The 18,151-nt window shown below is 37.0% G+C and overlaps 1 protein-coding gene across 1 annotated transcript; it reads right to left on the reverse strand.

Annotated features, from left to right (window-relative positions):
- Positions 1–419: 419 nt before the first annotated feature.
- Positions 420–17,788, reverse strand: HMGN5 (high mobility group nucleosome binding domain 5). Its single transcript, XM_037047768.1, has 7 exons — positions 17,619–17,788; positions 15,859–15,888; positions 15,264–15,293; positions 14,929–14,979; positions 12,560–12,694; positions 11,198–11,281; positions 420–458 (listed from the first exon to the last, which is right to left on the reverse strand). Exons 1-7 carry the CDS (start codon positions 17,631–17,633, stop codon positions 420–422), a joined length of 384 nt encoding a protein of 127 aa, XP_036903663.1. The 5' UTR covers positions 17,634–17,788.
- Positions 17,789–18,151: the final 363 nt, after the last annotated feature.

Below are 18,151 nucleotides of genomic sequence, written 5' to 3' on the forward strand. Positions count from 1 at the left end.
GACTAAATTGTACTGTTTGATATAATTACAATATGATTTCAAAGATTATTCCCGTTAATTTTGTTATCCTGAGGCATGCCCTCCCCAGTCAAATTTATGGTTATGAGGAAAACCCTTTAAAGTCATAACAGAATTTTTTTAGATTAAAACTTCAGCATTCTACATTCAAAAAATCAATTGTTGTCATGAGTCAGTATTATATATTACCAAAAATGTGTGTTGCCAATGAGAGTTAACAAAAGATGTTGCTAAAGAGATTCCAAGTTTATTTCTTGATCCTTTCTGTGGGGTTCCCCCAAAATTTATTTATGCCTTTGTCTATCCACAACTTTAGTAAGGATTGCTCTGCTATAGATTTATAATTCATATCCACCCTCACTTACAGTAATGGCATGCTGCCTCTATAAATTCACATTCCCTTACTTGACTCCTCTCTTCACATCTTCCTGCTGCTGAGCCTTTCAGAAGAAAAATTCTTCGAAGCAAGGTTTGAGTGTAAAGGGAAAGAAAGAGCCAATTAAAACATCAAAAAATAAAGTAATCTGAGACCTGAGTAAGGAAATTTACTTTAGTATCATGGTGGGAAGGAATGATCCTTCAGTAGTACACCATGGCATAGTTACATGAATGCTTTATTGTAGTGTTAAAATGTAAGGTGACAGTAGTTTTTTTTTATGTTAAGGGTAGAATTTCACATGAAAAGTTAAGATTACTCATTACCATGATTCTGCCCATCATGTGAAATGTGTTCTTAAAGTGGAAACCAAGATTGTTACTTTATTTTAGCCTTGACACTGAAAGAGCAGTTTCAGTGTTGGAAGTTATGACAACACATTTTCTGTGGCTGCAGAATATGACTAGGAAGTAGGGGATCCAGGCAAGGTACTTAGAAGTTTAAGAAATCCTTACTTGTTGGTTTTGATTAGTTCAGCATTGTATCAAGTTTTAAAAGAGAGTATGAAGTGGTGCAGGGCCTACCAGCCCCAAGAAAGAAGTAGAGTTAGAGATCTGTGCTTTGAAAACTGGATTTCTGAATTTGTGCATTAACTTCTTTAGAAATATTTTTGTAATTTATTGATTTGAGAGAAGAACATCAATTTGTTGTTCCATTTATTTATTATTTCATTGGTTGCTTCTTTTTAAATTTTTTCTTATCCTCATCCAAGGACATTTTTTATTGCCTTTAGAGCAGAAGGGAAGAACAGTTTTTGTCTGTATCTGACACAGAAATATACCAGAGTCTTTCCAGAGGCACAGAAGCAACACACCCAGTGGCCAACTTCAGACATCAGAGCTGGATCCAATAAGCTTCCCAAGCAGTTTACCCAAAGGGATATCTCAACAGGCACAAAAACATGCTGAGGCAAATTCAGCTTTGTGCGGTCAGCACCTGCACAACAGCTTATGTGCCAAGGCCAAGGTTGAGCCACCCTGAAGGTTGATCTCATTCATGACAAGCCAATAACAATCATAACTCAATTATAACAGAAGGGTTCACATAATACACACAAGAGATATTTCCACAGTGTCCAATTAAGGTGATCATGGAGACTGCACCACCAGGTCCCACAAGTCACCTATTACATAAGACTACCCCACAAACACTGGGAGTGATAGCAGATATATCTAACAAATAGAAACAAACATTTTTATACATCAACAATGAACTATCACAAAGGAAAACTAAGAAAGTAAACCAAATCACAATTGCTTTAAAATATAAAGTATCTAAGAATAAATGTAATCAAGCATGTTCTCAAAAATTATAGGATGCTGCCCTGGCTGGTGTAGTTCAGTGGATTGAGCACGGGCCTGTGAACCAGAGGATCACGGTTCGAGTTCCAGTCAGGGCACATGCCTGGGATGCAGGCCAGTTCCCAGTAGGGGATGCATGAGAGGCATTCATACATTGATTTCTCTCCCTCTCTCCTTCTTTTCCCCTCTAAAGATAAATAAATAAATTAATTAAAATATATATTAAAAATTATAGGATGCTGAAGAAGATACAAATAATTGGAAGCATATACCATGTTCACAGATAAGAAGAATTAACATCATTAAAATGTCTATACTACCCAAAGCAATTTGTAGATTCAATACAGTTCTTATCAAGATACCAATGTTGTATTTTACATAAATAGAACAAATGTTCCACATCATACACCAAAATAAATTCAAGGTGGATAAAAGACTTAAATATAAGCCATGACACCATTAAAGTCCTAGAGGAGAACATTGGCAGGAAAATCTCAGATATTTCATGCAGCAACATTTTTACTGATATGTCCGCTAGAGCAAGGACTATAAAGGAAAGAATAAACAAATGGGATCTCATCAAAATAAAAAGCTTCTGCGCAGCTAAAGAAAACAGCATTAAAATAAAAAGACAACCAACTGTATGGGAAAACATATTTGCCAATGATACCTCAAACAAAGGTTTAATCTCCAAAATATACAAAGAACTCACACGACTTCACTCTAAGAAGACAACTAACCCAATTAAAAAATGGGGAAAGGACTTGAACAGACACTTCTGCAAGGAGGACATACAGAGGATCCAGAGACACATGAAAAGATGCTCCATATCACTAGCTATCAGAGAGATGGGAATTAAAACTACAATGAGATATCACTTTACCCCGGTGAGAATGGCTATCATAAACAAAGCAATAAACAACAAATGTTGGAGAGGGTGTGGGGAAAAGGGGACTCTGGTCCACTGTTGGTGAGATTGCAGACTGGTACAACCATTATGGAAAACAGTATGGAATTTTCTCAGAGAAATAAAATTGGACTTGCCTTTTGACCCAACAATTCCACTGCTGGGATTGTATCCTAAGAACCCTAAAACACCAATCCCAAAGAACCTATGCACCCCAATGTCCATAGCAGCATAATTTACAATAGCCAAGAGTTGGAAGCAACCTAGGTGCCCGTCAGTAAATGAATGGATCAAAAAACTATGGTACATATACACAATGGAATTTTATGCTGCAGAAAGAAAGGAGTTCCTACCTTTTGCAACAACATGGATGGAACTGGAAAGCATTATGCTGAGTGAAATAAGCCAGGTGTTGAAGGACAAATACCATATGATCTCACCTCTAACAGGAAGCTAAACAACAAAGCAAACAAGCAAGCAAAATATAACCAAAGACACTGAAATAGAGAACAGGCTGACAATGACCAGAGGGGAGAGGGGAGGGAATTTCAGGGGAAATAAGGGAGGGATTTAGAGGAACCTATATAAAGGATACATGGACAACAACTGAGAAGGGTGGAAATGGGAGGGAGGGGGTAGCATGGGGGGTGGGATGGGATGGGAGTAATAGACAGAAAACTGTACTTGAAAAATAATTAAATAAAAAAATTAAAAAAAAACAAAAATAAAATAAAATAAAATAAAATGTTTAAAAAGAAAAAAAAAAAGAACAAATGTTCCAAATATTTATATGGAACCACAAAAGATCCTGAGTAGCCACAGTAATCTTGACAAAGAAAAACAAGGTTGGAAGAATCACACTACATGATATCAAACTATACTACAAAGCCACAGTGATTAAAATAGCATGGTGCTGGCATAAAAACAGGCATATAGATTCAATGGAACAGAAGAGGGTAAAAGGGGGATAGTAGGTGATGGAAGAAGACTTGAGTTGCGGTGGTAAACACACAATGCAAAACACAGATGATGTATAGAATTGTATACCAGAAACCTATATAATTTTATTAACCAATGTCATTCCAATAAATCCAATACAAATAAATAAACACACAAACAAAAATCTTTAAAAATCAGTTGTATTTCTATACACTAGCAATGAGCACCTCAAAATTGAGATCAAGAAAACAATTCCAGCCCTGGCTGGCGTAGCTCAGTGGATTGAGCGCGGGCCTGCGAACCACACGATCGCGGTTCGATTCCCAGTCAGGGCACATGCCTGGGTTGCAGGCCAGTTCCCAGCAGGGGACCCATGAGAGGCAACCATACATTGATACTTCTCTCCTTCCCTTCCCCTCTAAAGATAAATAAATAAAATATTAAAAAAGAAAAGAAAAGAAAACAATTCCACTTACAGCCTCAGAAAAAATAAAATACTTAGAAATAAATTCAATCAACTTCCAGCTAAGATAGAGGCATAAGTGGATATGCTGTGCTTCCTCACAGAACCCAAAGAAGTACAACAACAAATTTAAAAACAAAAAACAACCAGAACTCCCAGAAAAATCAAACTGTATGGAAGTATGGCAACCGAGGAGTTAAAGAGGAACTATTCATTAAGACCAATAGGAGGGGCAGAGATGGGCAGCCAGGCACAGAGGATTCATGGCAAGGTGGCAGTTGGATGACCGGGAGAGGCAGTAGCTGGCAGAGCAGGCAGTCCCACATATGTGTGCAGTTAACCAGGAGGAAAGACTGGGGAGGGAGACAGACTGTGCAACCTGGGTTTCCATTGCAGGGAAATAAAGCCTCAAAACCTCTGACTGAAAAACCTGTGGGGGTTGTGGCGGTGGGAGGAACTCCCAGCCTCATAGGAAAGTTCATTGGAGAGACCCACAGGGTTCTAATATGTACACAAACCACCCACCCGGGAATCAGCACCAGAAGGGTCCAATTTGCTTGTGGGTAGCAGCAGAGGGGACTGAAGGCTGGCAGAGAGCTGAACAAGTGACATGGTTCACTCTCCAACCCCTCCCCCACATACAACATCACAATGCAGTGATGTGGTTGCCCCATCCTTGAGAACACCTAAGGCTCCACCCTTTACTACATAACAGGCATGCCCAGACAGAAAACTGTGGCCCAAGTGAAAGAAAAGATCAAAGCTCCAGAAAAAATACAACTAAGTGATGAAGAGATAGCCAACCCATCAGATGCACAGTTGAAATCACTGATAATCAGGATGTTCACAGAAGTGGTTGAATATGGTCACAAAATAGAGGAAAAAGTGAAGGCTATGAAAAGTGAAATAAAGAAAAATGTACAGGGACCCAACAGTGAAGGGAAGGAAACTGGGACTCAAATCAGTGGTTTCGACAAGAAGGAAGAAATAAACATTCAATCAGAACAAAATGAAGAAACAAGAATTTAAAAAAATGAGGAGAGGCCTAGTAATCTCCTAGACAACCTTAAATGCTCAAACATACAAATCATAGCAGTGCCAGAAGGAGAAGAGGAAAAACAAAAAATGGAAAACTTACTTGAAAAAAATAATGAAGGAGAACTTCCCCTATCTGGCAAAGGAAATAGACTTCCAGGAAGTCCAGGAAGCTCAGAGAGTCCCAAAGAAGTTGAACCCAAGGAAGCACACACCAAGGCATAGCATAATTACACCACCCAAGAGGAAAGAGAAGGAGGGAATCTTAAAAGGAGCAAGAGAAAAGGAGAGAGTTACCTACAAAGGAGTTCCCATAAGACTATCAGCTGACTTCTCAAAAGAAACCTTACAGGCAAGAAGGGGCTGGAAAGAAGTACTCAAAGTCATGAAAGGCAAGGACCTGTATCCAAGATTACTCTATCCAGCAAAGCTATCATTTAGAGTGGAAGGGCAGATGAAGTGCTTCCCAGATAAGTCAAGTTAAAGGAGTCCATCATCATCAAGCTCTTATTACCTTAAATGTTAAAGGAACTTATTTAAGAAAAAGAAGATAAAAATATGAACAATAAAATGACCACAAACTCACAACTATCAGCAACCAACCCTAAAAAAATGAACTAAGCAAACAACTACAACAGGAACAGAATCACAGAAATGGAGATCATGCAGAAGTTTATAAGTGGCAAAAAGGAATGGGGGAATGGGAAAAAATTACAGGAAATAAGGAGCATAAATGGTAGGTAGAAAATAGACAGGGGGGGTTAAGAACAGTATAGGAAATATAGAAGCCAAAGAACTTATATGTACAACCCATGGACATGAACTAAGGTGTGGGAATGTGGTCAGGAGGGGTGTGCAGAGCACAGGGGGATAAAGGAGAAAAATGGGACAACTGTAATAGTATAAACCATAAAATGTATTTTTTTAAAAAGAAAGAAATTTAAGGCCCTGGCTGGTGTAGCTCAGTGGATTGAGCACAGGCCTGCAAACCAGAGGATCGCAGTTCGATTCCCAGTCAGGGTATATGCCTGGGTTGCAGGCCGGTTCCCTACAGGCCAGTTCCCAGCAGGGGACGCACGAAAGGCAACCATACATTGATGTTTCTCTCCCTCTCTCCTTCCCCTCTAAAGATAAATAAATAAATAAAATCTTAAAAAAAGAAATTTAATAAAGAACATATAAAAAGCTTCTGCATGGCTAAATAAAACATTAGCAAAATGAAAATGGGCCCAACCACATGGGAAAATATATTTGCAAATAGTACTTCAGACAATAATTTGATCACCAAAATATATAAACAACTCACACAGCTCCATTCTAAGAAGACAAGCAACCCAATTAAAAATGGGCAAAGAGACCTGGCTGGTGTAGCTCAGCGGATTGAGCATGGGCCTGTGAAGCAAAGGGTCATTGGTTTGATTCTCAGTCAGGGCACATGCCTGGGTTGCAGGCCAGGTCCTCAGTAGGGGACACGTGAGAGGCATCGACACACTGATGTTTCTCTCCCACTCTTTCTCCTTCCCTTCCCCTCTCTCTAAAAATAAATACATTAAAATATTTTTTAAAAACTGGGCGAAGAATCTGAACAGACACTTCTCCAAGGAGGACATACAGAGGGCCCAGAGATATATGAAAGGATGCTTGACAACAATGGCCATCAGAGAGATGCAAATTAAAACCACAATGAGATAGCATTTCATATTGGTCAGAATAGCCATCATAAACAAAGCAACAAACAACAAGTGTTAGAGAGGTTGTGGAGAAAAGGGGACCCTAGTTTACTGTTGGTGGGATTGCAGACTGGTACAAGCACTATGAAAACAGTACAGAATTTTCTCAGAAAACTAAAAGTGGATCTGCCTTTTGACCCAGCAGTCCTACTGCTATGATTATATCCTATGAACCCTGAAACACCAATCCAAAAGAACCTATGTACCCAATGTTCATAGCAGCATAATTTACAATAGCCAAGAGTTGGAAGCAACCTAGGTGCCCTTCAGTAAATGAATGGATAAAAAAACTGTGGTACATTTACACAATGAAATTCTATGCAGCAGAAAGAAAGAAGGAGATACTACCCTTTGTGACAGCATGGATGGCACTGGAGAGCATTATGCTAAGTGAAATAAGACAGGCAGTGAAAGACAAATACCATATGATCTCACCTTGAACAGGAACCTAAATAACAAAACAAACAAACATGCAAAATATAACCAAGGACACTGAAATAGAGAATAGGCTGACAGTGGCCAGAGGGGAGAGGGGAGGAAATTTCAGGGGAAAAGGGGAAGGGTTTGAAGGAACAAATTTAAAGAACACATGGACAAAAACAAGGGGGGGTGGTAACTGGAGGGAGGTGGGAGGGCTGGGAGGTGGGCTGGGATGGGAGTAAAAGGCAGAAAACTGTACTTGAACAACAATTCAAATTTTTAAAAAGAAAAAAACAAACTATGGTACAGTTATACAATGAAATTCTATGCAGCAGCAGGGGGGAAGAAAAAGGAGCTCCTCCCTTTTGGGACAGTATGGATGGAACTGGAGAGCATTATGCTGAGTGAAATAAGCCAGGCAGTGAAAGACAAATACCATATGATCTCACCTATAAGCTGAACCTGATCAATAGAACAAACAAGGAAGGAAAATAGAATCAGAGTCACTGAAATAAAGAACAGATAGTACCCAGAGGGGAGAAGCAAGGGAGATAATGGGATAAGGAAAGGAAAGGATCGTCATGGAACATGTAGAAAGGACCCATGGACAAAGCCAAAGAGGGGTAGGATTGAGGGTGGGATGTGGGGGTGGATGGGGTTTGGAGTGAGGGTGGGGTAAAATGGAGACAACTGTACTTGAAAAACAATAAACAAAAAAGTGTAAGATTTGCACACTAAAAACTATAAGGTAGTCCTAAAATAAAGAAAACCTAAATAAATGGAAATCTATCCCATGTTCATCGATTGGAAGAAAATTTTGCTAACATGACAGTGTGCCCCAAATTTATCTGCATATTTTTTGTGGTGCCCATCAAAACTCCAACTACCTTTTTTTCTGTAGAAATAAACAAGCTGATTTTAAAGCTCATATAAAAATGTCATGAAACCTGAGCGATCAATGACAAAGTTGGAGAACATATACTTCAATATTAAGACTAAGTATAATGCACCCTGGCTGGTGTAGCTCAGTAGATTGAGTGCTGGCCTGTGAAATAAAGGGTCCTGGATTTGATTCCAGTCAGGCAGGGGACATGCCTGGGTTGCAGGCCAAGTCCCCAGTAGGGGGCGCACAAGAGGTAACCACACATTGATGTTTCTCTCCCTCTCTTTCTTCCTCCCTTCCCCTGTCTAAAAAATAAGTAAATAAGATATTTTTTAAGAAGACTAACTACAATGCTACAGGAATCAAAAGTGTGGTACTGACATAGAAATATGTATATAGATCAACGGTTCAGAATTAACAGTCTAGAAATTAATTCATACATCTGTGATCCATTGATTTTTGGAGTGTGAAGACCATCTAATGAGGAAATAATCTCTTCAAGACATGGTACTTGGAGAAATGGATAGTCATATGCAAATGAATGAAGTTGTTCCCTACTTAACATCACATACAGAATTTAACGAAAGACATACAAAAAACCTAAATGTAAGAGATAAAACTATGTGACACTCTTTTTATGAGGGAATATCTTTGTACCCTGGAGATTGGTAGCAGATTCTTTGACATGCCACCAAAAACATAAGCAACACAGAAAAGAATAGATAAATTGGACTTAAAATTAAAACTTTTTGTGCATCAAAGAACACAGTCAAGAATGTGAAGAGCCCTGGCTGGTGTGGCTTAGTGGATTGAGCACTGGCCTGTGAACTGAAGGGTCACCAGTTCAGTTCTCAGTCAGGGTACATGTCTGGGTTTGGGGTGAGGTCCCCAATAGGTGGTGCATGAGAGGCAACCATACATTGATGTTTCTCTCCTCTTTCTCCCTGCCTCCCCCCCCTAAAAAGAAATAAAATATGCTTTTTAAAAAGGTGAAAAGACAACCTATAAATTGGGGAAAAACTGCAAATCATTATATCTGGTAAGAGACTTATATCCAAAATTTATGTCTTACAGCTGAATACTAAAACCCAAGTAAAAAACGAGCAAAGGCTTTGTTAGAATTTTCTCCAAAAAAGATATACAAATGCACAATAAGCACAAGAGAAGATGCTTAACTTCATTAGGAAAATGCTAATCAAAATCACCATGATTTTGATCACCTTTAAATCCCCCACTAGGATGGTTATAATGCAAAGACAGACAATAACAAGTACTGACAAAGTTGTAGGAAAATAAGAACCCTCATACATTGCTGGTGAGAATATAAAATGCTGAAGCCATTTTGGATAATAGTCTGGGATTCCTCAAAAAGTTAAACTATATGGATTACTATATGAACCAGTGGTCCACATCTAGATACACACATAGGAGAAATGAAGACACATATGCCCACAAAAACTTGCATATGAATGTTCATAGAAGTATTATTTATCATTGACAAAACATGAAAACACCTGAAATATCCATCAACTAACAATGTAGTATTTTGGTTCTATATATTAGCCATAAAAAGGAATGAAATAATATATGCTACAATAGGAATGAAACTGAAAACATTATGCCCAGTGAAAGAAGTCAGGTAAAAATGGCATATGTTCCAAGATTCCATTTATATGTAGTATCCAGAATAGGCAAATTGATAGGGACAGAAATAAATTAGTGGTTGCCAAGGACCAGTGGATGTGGAGTTGTCTGAAATTGGTGGTGATGGTTGTACAATACTGTGAATATACTTAAGAGCACTGATTGTGCACTTTGAAATAATTAAAATGAATTTTGTTGTTAATTTTATCCAAGTGCAAACAAAATTTTAAATGATTTCATGAACATCACAATGGGACTATATCAAGCATCATAATATTTTATTAACTATATTTTGGACATATAACAAACTACAATAATCTTTGAAGAGAATTTTTATTAAGATAAACAGTAAAATTTTGTGGATACACATATAATCAGAACTGCCCTTCTGGAATGAACAAGTCACAGTTGAAAAAGATAATTCTAACTCCTTAGCATTACATGAAAATATTTCACCTTTATAAAAGCAACCTAGAGAACCACGCATGATTTTTTCTTTTCAGAGCTCTGCACATTATGAAATTATCACATACAGGAGTAAAATTGAAGTTCAAAGATTTAACACATAACTTACACAAGAGGAAATTTACTGACAAAGCTGAAAGTGTCTTTTTCTAAATATTCCACTATTATAATCACAAAACTTACAAAGGTTTTATGTTAGGAAATGTGGCTAATGATCAGTGTGAAGATATAATGAAATTTAGTTAATGCTAAAGAAAAACTGCTTATAAAACATTTGATAAAAATATTTACCTCTATTAACATTACAACACGTAGGCACATATTACCAAATTATGAAACTACATAGGGCAGCTTTAAACAATACTCTGAGGGTCTTCTTTCTCTCCATCTTCTTTTACCTCTTCTTTTTCAACTTCAGCCTTATTTTCATTTTCCTTTCCATGCCTTCCACCTTTCCCGTCTCCTTTTCCACCTTCCTCCTCTTTTCCATCTTTGTCATCTTTTTCATCTTCTTTCTCTTTTCCATCTATCTCATTTCCATCTTCATTATCTTTTTTGTCTCCACCCTTTCTATTGTCATCCTCTCCATCTTCATCTTCTTTTCCATCTTCATCCTCTTTTTCATCTTCATCATCTTTTCCATTGTCTTCCTCTTTTCTAACTTCTCCTTGTTTTTCATCTTCTCCTCTATCTTTTTCATCCTCAGATTCTTTGCCATCTTTTCCTTTCTTCTTTGCATCTTCACCATCTTTTTCATCTCCTTTCCCTTTTCCATCTTCACCCTCTTTTTGGTCTTCTTCCTCTTTTCCATCTCCTTCTTCCTTTTTTCCATCTTCATCCTCTTTTTCACCTTTTCCTTCATTTTCATTTTTGTCTTCTTTTCCATCTTCACCTTTCTCTTCTTCTTCATCTCCTTCCTGATCTTCTTTTTCATTTTTCTTTTCTTCTAATGCCACTGCTTGTCCCTTTTCTCCTCCCTCTTCTTCAACATCAATTTTTTCTTCTTTCATTTCCTCAAATTCTGTTTCAAGAGCAGGAGCCTATATATACAGAAAAAAAATCATGATTGTATTTTTAAATTCAGAATCCCCCCTAAATATTTAGACCAGACTATATATATTTTATGAAAAAATAACACTTCATTTACAAAAAAGTTACTTTTTTGTGGAAAAGGCCTCCTAAATATCACATTACAAGGAAAACATTCTAAGAAATAGGATTAATTAAAATACCTCCACACAGACAGACATTTGGCACAATAACTTCAGGGAAACTTAATTCATATAAATAATCATTATAAAAATATGAAAAAGAGTAGTGCAGAAAAAATGACACATTCTATATCAGCAATTCTCAATGAGCAGCATAAATGTAAAAAAACTGCATTCCTTAAAGAAATATTATGTTTTTTTGTAAAAAGTTACTTGAAATGTTTTTATCATATATTATAGGATCACTTAGAAAAAGATTTTCCCTATATGCACAGGTTTAGTTTGTAGATTTGACACTTTATCCCATTTTCAGAGTTTTACTATAATACCTAAAAATGTGGTATGCATTACATGTACAAAGCAAGACCTATTGGAAATATTTACATAATATTTTGTTCTGCAATCTGCAGGGGGTGCAAATAATCATGATTAGGGAAAAGGATTTACAAATAATCAATGTCATGACAAAAGGAATAGATAATTAGTCTATATTTAATGAGAGTCATTATATTACTAAATCATTATCACTGGTGTTCTACTAATAGCAATACTAAGCCACTACTCCTACTACCCATACATGTAAATCTCATATTTAAATTAATTTTCATTTTATTTTCCCTTTACAGACCATTATACTATATGTTATAGATTGAATGTTTGTGTTCTCCCTAATTCATATGATGAAACCTAATTCCCCATGTAGTAGTGTTTGGAGGCAGGTCTTATGGGAGGTGTTTAGGTCATGAGTTAGCTGTCAGGAATGGAATTAATGTCTTTACAAAGGACAGAGCTCTCTGGACCTTCCATCATGTCAGGACACAGAGAGGATTGCCATCTATAAATCAGGAAGCACGTCTTCACCAGCCCCCAAAATACTGTAGCTTTGATCTTGAACTTCCAAGCCTCTAGACTCAGAAATAATTTTATGTTGTTTGTAAACCACCCAATTTGTAGTATTTTTTATAGCAGCCTGGAAATACTAAGACATGATAGAATCACTACTAAATTAATATATCTCAACTTTTAAACTACAAGGCAAATAAGATTCATCCAGTTGCACCAATTGTTAAACTTTCAAATGGACAAATCTATTAATATTGTAAATACCTCTATAATTTTGGCTCCTCCATTTTCAGCATTTTCGTTGCTGTGTTCTTTAACAGCTTCTTCTTGCTTGGTTTCAGCTATGTTTTGGGGACTTGTAGTTGCAGTTGTTTCCATTGTATCATCTTTTTTCATTTTCTGCCCAGCAACACAAAATAATAAAAATAAATATACAATTTAATTGGTGTATTGATTAAATGCCCTAAGATATTTTTCCAGATATTGTAATAATTTATGAAAAAGCTTTAAAATACCTGTAAAAACTTTATAGCAAACAAATTATCACTAGAAACCTTCACTTTCACTGTAAACTGATGTGGTATTAAAAGAGAGGGGTTTGGGGGTACAGGGTGAAAACAGTGAAGGGGTTAAGAAGTACAAAATGGCAGTTACAAAACATTAATGGAATATCAAGTACAGCACAGAGAATATAGTCAATAATATAGTAATAACTATGTATGCTGTGGGGGATGGGTACTAGATTTAATGAGATTGCTTCATAAGTATGTAAATGTCCAACTACTATGCTGTATACCTGAAACTAATACAATGTTGAATGTCAACAATACTTGAAAAACTAAAATTAAATAAAAAATAAATCTCTTCACATATATTAAAAATAAATAATTTTCTTCCAATACAAATTAAACAAATTTTCTTCTAGATGAACAGCAACAAGTTAGAATGCTGAACAGTAGCGACTCAAGGCCAACTGCCAGCATTAGGTTAAACCAATAAATGAATTGCCTTTGACTTAAGGGGCTAGTTCATCTCTGTCATGTCTAATAATTAGCGACAGGGTTTTGTTGATTACAAATCCTTCATTGGTAATAATTAAGAGAAATACTAAAGAGATTATCAACTTACATATATTTCAAAGAGATCACCTGGGGACATAGTTGATTAAACCTATGTGTCTACAAGTTTTAGAATGATTTGAATCATGATTGTTTTTTTATCTAACTTTTGCCTAAGTACATATGTAGTAGAAAGAGCACTGTGTTAAGGAGCCAGAAAATCTGTGAAATTTGTATCTGGTGCTTACTTTATGTGATCTTGAGCAAAAGCATAAATCCCTTTGAGCTTATTCATTCATATATAAAAAACAGTAATGCCATCTATGTCATAGAGATGTTATAAGGAGCAAATGATAAAATACATGTGAAATTGCTTTAGAAACTGTTAAATGCAATATAGATAGGTAATATTTTATTATTTTTAAAAAGAATTTATTTATTTATTTTTAGAGAGAGGGGAAAGGAGGAAGAAAGAGAAGGAGAAAAATATCAGTGTGTGGTTGCCTTTCACGTACCCCTTACTGGGGACCTGGCCCGCAAATATGTGCCCTGATTGGAAATCAAACTGTCCACCCTTTGGTTCCCAGGCTGGCACTCAATCCACTGAGCCACACTAGCCAGGGTTAGGTACATAGTATTTTGAAGTCCAAGATTATATAGTATCTGTTTTATTCTAGCAATACCTTCTATTTTTAAAGGAAATAAAGTATTTACTATTTTTATAACCTATAAATTGAGTACCTAATTTTATACAATAGTGATCTTGAAATGTGAAATAGAGAAAAAATAAACTTTCTCTTCTATTGTCACTCACTCTTATTATTAAGACTTCACTTGCCCTAGTTTTACCAGTATCTTTCAATCAAGAATTTCAAAGCATTTTACAAATAAGACTATAATGCACTTTCTTCAACCACAAAACAATGGGATTACATGACTCTAATATTCTTGTAGCTTTAAATTTTTATGATTTTAATAATTCAATCAATCCTGAAAACATAAATCATACCTCAAAAAAGCACTTAAAATAAAATTGAATTATATTCACACATTTGCATATAAATAAACAAAAAAGTATAAAATGAACTTAATATTGAGGCTATTTCTATTTCCAATGTCTTTAGCTACAACATCAGAGCATAGAAGCCTATATGAAAGCAATTCAGTCCATTTAAAAATAATGTATGTGAAAGCACTTTGCAAATTGTAAAGTATCAAATATGTTAGTTATTAAAATTATTAAAAAGTATTTCCTTGGTTACTATAACTTACACCTTTTGTTTTTTTAGGAATGTGGGTATTGTGACTATATGATGTCAAAGGCATGTACATTTTACAAGTCTATCCAACTAAAATTTTGTTTTGTTTCTTCCTAATGAAAAGACCAAAATACAGTGGACAATCACAATACATGAACAAATATTCCTTTACTCAAAGGGATTAGATATACCAAGTGGTATAATGTAATATATTACTAAGTGAACAGAAAATAAAAGTGATCAGCTGTATGCTTTTCCAAAAAAATTTTTTTGAACAAAAGCAATTTTCTCTCAACATTGCATGTTGAATATTTACTCTTGGAGTTGATCTTTTGGGCTTCAACTCTGGTATAATGGGCACAGGCATCTGCATTAAAAAAACAAAACAAAAAGTGAATAAACAAACACACAAAGAAACATGAGTCAAGATGGGGGGAAAGGAAGAAGTCAGAATTAAAGACCACTAATAACATTCTACCTCTTAATTAAAACAGATAGGTATAGTTCAAGCTGAACACCAGGACAACATTTCCTTTGTGTGAGAGTTTTTCCTTAAAAATAAATCTTATAAATATAGTACTGTCCAGGACTACCTGAGTTTTAAAATTATATTTCACAATACATGAGCAGATATTTAAAAAGACAACTTACAGCAGACAGTCTGGCCGATCTTCTCCTTGGCTATATGTGGAAAAAATATATATATATCAGCTCAGAGAATTATGGATACATAATACTAGAATTGTTTATGTTTCAGTGAAAATACTTAGTGTAACACTACATAAATATGCAATTATTTACACTACAAAAGCAATTATGAACTTGATTATAAAGTGTCATAGTAGAAATAAGTTTTCATTTCTCCCTCCTCTAGACTCCATATAACTAAGAAAAAATCTGAAATTAAACCTCAACTGCTAGGCTAAATGAACAAAATCACTAATAACAAGGAACATATTAAAAATGACAATATAGCCCCTTCTTGTAAACTGACAAAGCAATTCTTTTGCTTAAAAAAAAGAAGCTCCCTCCAGATCTTAACAAGAACAATAAAGTCCTAAACTCCAAGAAGTTTGGAGTTTTCAATACATACTATATTTTCGAGAGGGCTCACTGACATATATATTGGTCACCATTCAAGTGGTGAGATATACTAACCAGCATCTATATTTTAGCTGCTTTTATGAGCCTCAAGTTTTAAAAAGGAGTGGATTTTTGGACAGATTCTAAAACTAAAGAAACTCACCTCCTGCTTCATATCACCTTGACCTGCAGCCTGTACAGAGGAGAAAACCATACAGAAATAAGGTCATCGATATAAACATATAGATGAGAAAATAATGCTTACGGATTACAGTTGCGACATAACCGCTTAGTACTTTTTCCCAGATTCCCATTCAAGTAGCTGAGCGTTTTTTCCTAGTAGCATGCTACATACTGCTATCTACTACTGTGCAAATGTGCACTGAGATGCAAATGTATTCACAAGACATTAAGTTTACACAAATGATAATCAATTTCATCCTTTTGTGTACATTGAATCTCCTAAAAAAAAAACAAACCTTTAAAATTTGAAGATCCACCTGTTGTTGCTAGTGTTAAAGCCCCAAAGAAAACTGTGGGGGCGGGCAGAATGAAGGCGGGGCTTCATGCCATTTCCCTGTTTTGCCTTATGTTTGAGATACAATTGTATTTATCTGAACCTCTCTAATTACTCTGGACTATCCTACCCTCCAAGTTCTTACTTAACACAAGAACTACAACCCCCACAATGCTTTGAAGGGGGGGGGATCTCTTTGTTACAACGTCAATGCGTTATTCTGAGAAGCCAGCCGCATTTTTAAAACTTCCCGCCACTACCTGCTACAAGGTTGCTGTCAGCTCTGCAAAATAGCAAGACACATTGCACAAGCCTAGGAAAGTGCAACGGCGGGAATCTCAGAAAGGGGGATGGTGGTTAGAAACCATTGCTCCCCATGTCTGAGCAGTGCTCCAGCCTGGGAATTATGAAACCATTGCAGGATTCATAGCACAGCCCCAGAGCCCTGGGGAATTTCAATCTTATTCCTATGCTATAGAAATAGGGAAGGTGGATAGATAAATAAGAATCATATCAAAACAATCATAATGCCTTACATTAGCACCGTGTTTTACAATTTTATCAAGCATGAAACTGCATTCAATTTCACTTCTAAGGGACCCTTCCTCCCAAAACAAACACCTAGCGTGAATTTATTTCCCGTCCAAGAGAGCCACACATTTTGAAGTGAGTGTTTTCGGGAGACCCGTAGCCCTTGAGGAGCTCAAATCACTTCTGCATGTTGCTATGCCAACACGAACAACACTTTAACTACTTTAGTTCTTGTTTCTTTCCACCTTTAGACAGAGAGCTTGGAGAGCCCCAGCGCTCTCAGCCCTAAAGTTGTTAATTACAGCGGTGAATCTCTCCCTTCTCTAGGACAGTTTGAAGTCTGCGCCGCCTAATGGCACAGGATTACCATTGCATAGCCATCTGGCATGACAAGAAGTGGAGGAGGGAAGGGGAAAAAAGGAAAAAGAAAACGGGAAGAACAAAGGCAAATATGGGAGAAAGCCACAGCTTTCGTACTCCCAAACGGGATGGTTCCAGGAGAAAAGACGGAGGCTGAGGAGGAAACTGGTGCCTGGAAGTGCGGTTGGGAGAAGTGTTCTCCAATAGGGTAAGCGGAGGAAGGGGGGTGGGGTAGGAAGCGACAGCACAGCGCTATGGCTGTTTGTAATTCAGCATGGAGACACCTCATAAGCGATTCTTTGCCTTAAACAAAACAAGTCAAAAGTGAACTACTAGTTGCATGAGAGACCATCCTAAACCTTACACCGACCATTCTTTGCCCTTCCCTCCCCTTCCATTCCACACATCACAAAATTGAACTAGAAGTCAAAATCCTTTTTTTAAAAAAATCTCTGCCGGTTAAGAAATATGTATTTCAGTAGCCAATCCTCCTTATATCTTCCTATTTCACTTACCTTTCTTTTGGGCATTGTTGCAGCTCTCAACAGAAGATTTTACCAGTGAGCAGAAGAAAAGCTGAAAGCAGTATGCTCCTCCGCTCCGAGAGCAACTGAGTTTTCAATGAACTAATTGCAGCACGACCTGTACTCGCCTCCCCCCTCCCAAAAAAAAAATCTCTCGTTATTGGCAACATTAAACACACCAAGACACAACCGAACTACGTGAATGGTTAGCTGGAGTGGGAGCCAGATTGGAGTGACAGGCTATCAAGCCAATAAAGGGAGGTGACCAGCCTAGGGGGCGTGGTGCACGGACTTGCCTGAAGCCCTCGGTAAGCTCCCTGCTCCGACCGCTGTTGGGGTATAGGAGCACGCGGACTTAGAAAACGCAAAGTGTTCAAGCATAAAACCAGCCAGAAAGCCCGAGTTGTCTTGATCATTTCCCCCCACTTATGTTGTAATGACAGGCAAAAGCCACTGCAGTTGCTTTCTCCACGGCCTCCGAAAGGTCCACTTTTACTTCTTTCCGGGGCAGGGGAGGGAGGGAG

Source organism: Sturnira hondurensis, unplaced genomic scaffold (genome assembly GCF_014824575.4).
Source record: "Sturnira hondurensis isolate 20B ecotype Veracruz unplaced genomic scaffold, ASM1482457v3 Scaffold0006301, whole genome shotgun sequence".
Taxonomy (NCBI): Eukaryota; Metazoa; Chordata; class Mammalia; order Chiroptera; family Phyllostomidae; genus Sturnira; species Sturnira hondurensis.

Bases quoted from the DNA above. Each gene is read 5' to 3' on its own strand.
- HMGN5 (XM_037047768.1), bottom strand. The intron at 12,695-14,928 runs GTAAATATTCAA...GTTGCTGGGCAG, and splicing joins CCAAAAGATCAACTCCAAGA to AAAATGAAAAAAGATGATAC. The intron at 459-11,197 runs GTGGCATTAGAA...TTCTTCTGAAAG, and splicing joins GAGGAGAAAAGGGACAAGCA to GCTCAGCAGCAGGAAGATGT.